The 3300-nt window shown below is 31.5% G+C and overlaps 1 protein-coding gene across 1 annotated transcript in view; it reads left to right on the forward strand.

Moving 5' to 3' along the window:
- LOC116852364 (disintegrin and metalloproteinase domain-containing protein 10) overlaps positions 1-3300 on the forward strand; it is a gene marked incomplete at its 5' end in the record, with an annotated part of 339156 nt that overhangs the window by 211312 nt on the left and 124544 nt on the right. Inside the window, 2 exons of the mRNA XM_032832640.1 lie at positions 278-446; positions 585-754. Of these exons, the coding sequence (XP_032688531.1) occupies positions 278-446; positions 585-754 (339 nt within the window). The remainder of the gene's footprint in view (positions 1-277; positions 447-584; positions 755-3300) is intronic.

Raw genomic sequence — 3300 nt, forward strand, 5'->3', positions numbered from 1 at the left:
GCTACGCAACCCAAGGTCAAACTGATGTGATCAGTAAATACATCTTTTTAAACGCCACAACTTTTATCTGAAACATTTTTTTCTAAAATGCTTAGTTTTCGAGATATTTCACCGGTCCGGGACTTTTTGAACACCCTGTATAGAAGATTCCGTATGAATTCAAAATATACCGAAAATATCATGTGCTATCTGGGGATCGTATTTCGTAATTTATAATATGGCTTTCCTTCAATAAATCAATGACAAACGTTACTATATCTCTTTTGTTCCATATCAGCACGATCCCGAACAATGTACGCCGGGTGGCGAGGATGGTAATTTTATAATGTTCGCTCGTGCTACTAGCGGTGACAAGCGCAACAATAACCGCTTCAGTCCATGTAGTCTAAACGCCATAAATCCTGTGCTGAATAGCAAGGCGCGCTCACCGAAAGGGTGCTTTACTGGTTAGTTATTATTTATAGTATGTATACGATATATTGTTAGATAGTGCACGGCGAAATATCGAATACTCTTTATCTATTTTTTTAATTACTGTGCTATGTTTCACTTTTTCCCCGCGACGATAATTATATTGTTTATAGATCCAAAAGTGTCACTGTGTGGTAACGGTGTTGTGGAGGAGGGGGAGGAATGCGACTGCGGCTGGGAAGAAGATTGCAAGGACACGTGCTGCTTCCCTCAACGTCGTTATCAGTTGGCTGGGGAGACCCCCTGCAAGCTCACTCCAGGCTCTGTGTGCAGTCCTAGTCAAGTATGTATAGCATTCAACAAAAAAAAAAGAAGACATCTCTTATCATACTTGTCCAGTAAGTTTAAGAGCAATCTCCCTCTCAAAAAATTATAACATTTATTAACTTGTGCTTTTTTATTTCGAATATTAAATATATTTTAACATAGTTGAATTTATACACATTCTCAACAAAATATATAATAGTTGCGTTTGCGTAGCTGAATACTCATTCCTAAAATAAATACATGATTTTTACAGTTATAAATGGTATCACATCACAAACATGTATTTTAACGTTATAAGTTTGTCCTTTTTGAGATCAAAGGATTTAACTACATTTCCTTAAGATGGACAAGTATGTAAGTTTTATATTTTTATTGAAAAGAAATTTAATTCACAGAATAGATTATTAATAACTTAAAATAATATTCAATTTTATCTATAAGAAGATGAAACGAACTGCAAACTCAATTTCCGAATGAATCGTAGCTCGTTTGATGGCCGTAATATAGAGCGTAAAACATTATATGAGTCGGGTTAATAGTTTTTGTTTACAAGAGATTGCAATGCAGACTCACAGAATCCTAATTCCATACATAACACTCCCTTTCATCGAGGTGGCGTAAATGCATGGACTAAGATTCCCGCGCCAATGTTTTTTGTGTTAGCGGTGACCATTCGGGCCCGGCCGACGAATTATCTACTTCATGCTTTTTTTTATGTTGCATACTGTAAGACATTTAATTACAATTGCATTATATAGATTTTGAATTTATGTATTGATTTCATTGTTATATGAGGAATTAGAGCAATTTTAGGTGTCGGTAATGTAATATAATAATGGCAACATAACATGTGCAGTCATTATAGACATAATATGTTGTATGTTTTGCACTCTGCATAATATGTACAGTATTAGGAATTTCTAAAGAAATAGAATATTACATAGTAAAAGATACAGATGTTGCTTATAAAGATATACCCATATCAATCAGAGTGCACCGAACGAAGACTAAGAATTGCCAAAGAAAGTTATTGCTTACAATGCAGTGTCTTTTGATATGAAATTGAAAATTTCACATGTCCTATTATGTTCCGTGTTCTCCTACTTATTTACTCATTCCTCTACTCTTTTATTTATCTATTCATTCTTAATTTCTATCTAATCAATTTAACCTATCTAACCCCTCTAAATTTTAATTCTATTTACTTATAAACTTTATGATCTTATCTTATAATTTTATACTCTACTCTTATACTCTATATCATCTTTCTCTTCTTATCTTAACTAACTCTAACTATATCCATACTATATCAAATCACCTTTTTATCAGAGTTCTATTATTTCTCACTTTTCTTCTTCTTTCTGCTTTTGCTTTTCATTTTCTTTTCCTTTTCCACCCATAACTTCCTCAGAATAACTTCTTTTTTTTGTTTAACGTGTTATCCTAAATTTTTTTTATTCTTTCCTTCTTATTCTTTCTTAAATCCTCAAAATATTTGCAATTTTACATTCTGTCACCAAGTATCTTATATTGGCCGCGTTCTGTGTACAATCTCATTCTCAATACTTTTATATATAACTTATATCCTATACAAAATAATGAAATTTCCTTATAATTTTCTATTTTTTCCCTGACCTTCTTCTTTATAACCACCACGTTTCTCTTCTAATCTTCTATCTCTCCTTTCTTCCAAATTTGTTTTACCAGGTTCATTAGTTCTTTACTTATCGTACTTCCTCCATATATCCAGATATCCATTGGTATACCGTCAATCCCTGCTAACATGTCTTTCTTCATCCTTCTCATCACAATTTCCTCTTCCTTTATCATTTCTTTCTCCTTTTCATGTCTACTTTTTACCTTCACTATTTCCTCCTCCTGTTTTTTTCTCTGTTTTATTCTTCTTTCTTCATTCTTTCCTTCTAATAAATTCATGAAGTGGATTTTCCATTCTTCCCTAATTATTCATTTTTTTTCTCTTCTCCTTCTTTTCTTATTTATATATTTCCGTAGCCCCGATTCATTCCTTATGTTTCTTAATGCCTTAAGTTTATTTTCTATTCTCTCTTCTTTGTCTCTTCTTTTGTCTCTTCTTTGGTAGCTCTTTCCATTTATATTCTTTATCTCTAAATAACCTCTAAATAACTTTCTCCATTCTTCTACCTTTTCTTCGATTTTATAAGTACTCTCTTCACATTCTTCTTTTCTCTAGTACATCTCCTGTCCCATCAATTCTTATATCCTAATTTTTTTTTCCTAATTTTCATTTTTTTATCATTATCTCTAAGATTATTTTCTTCAATTTCTTTCATTTCTTCTTAATATCTCCTTTCTCTTGACTTTCCCATCAACTGTATTTCTCTGTGTTTTTTTTATACTTTTTTCTCAACTCCTCGTCTCAACATATTCTTCTTCTTTTGTCTATTTTGTCTTCTTCCTTACCATCTTCTTCCTCTTAATCTTTTACTTTTAAAATTACCGAATATTGGTCCAATTTTATCTTATCTTCTATATATATATATATATATATATATATATATATATATATATATATATATATAT

The sequence above is a fragment of the Odontomachus brunneus genome, unplaced genomic scaffold, assembly GCF_010583005.1.
Source record: "Odontomachus brunneus isolate Ranch 3 - 2012 unplaced genomic scaffold, Obru_v1 Obru_scaffold_219, whole genome shotgun sequence".
Classification (NCBI taxonomy): Eukaryota; Metazoa; Arthropoda; class Insecta; order Hymenoptera; family Formicidae; genus Odontomachus; species Odontomachus brunneus.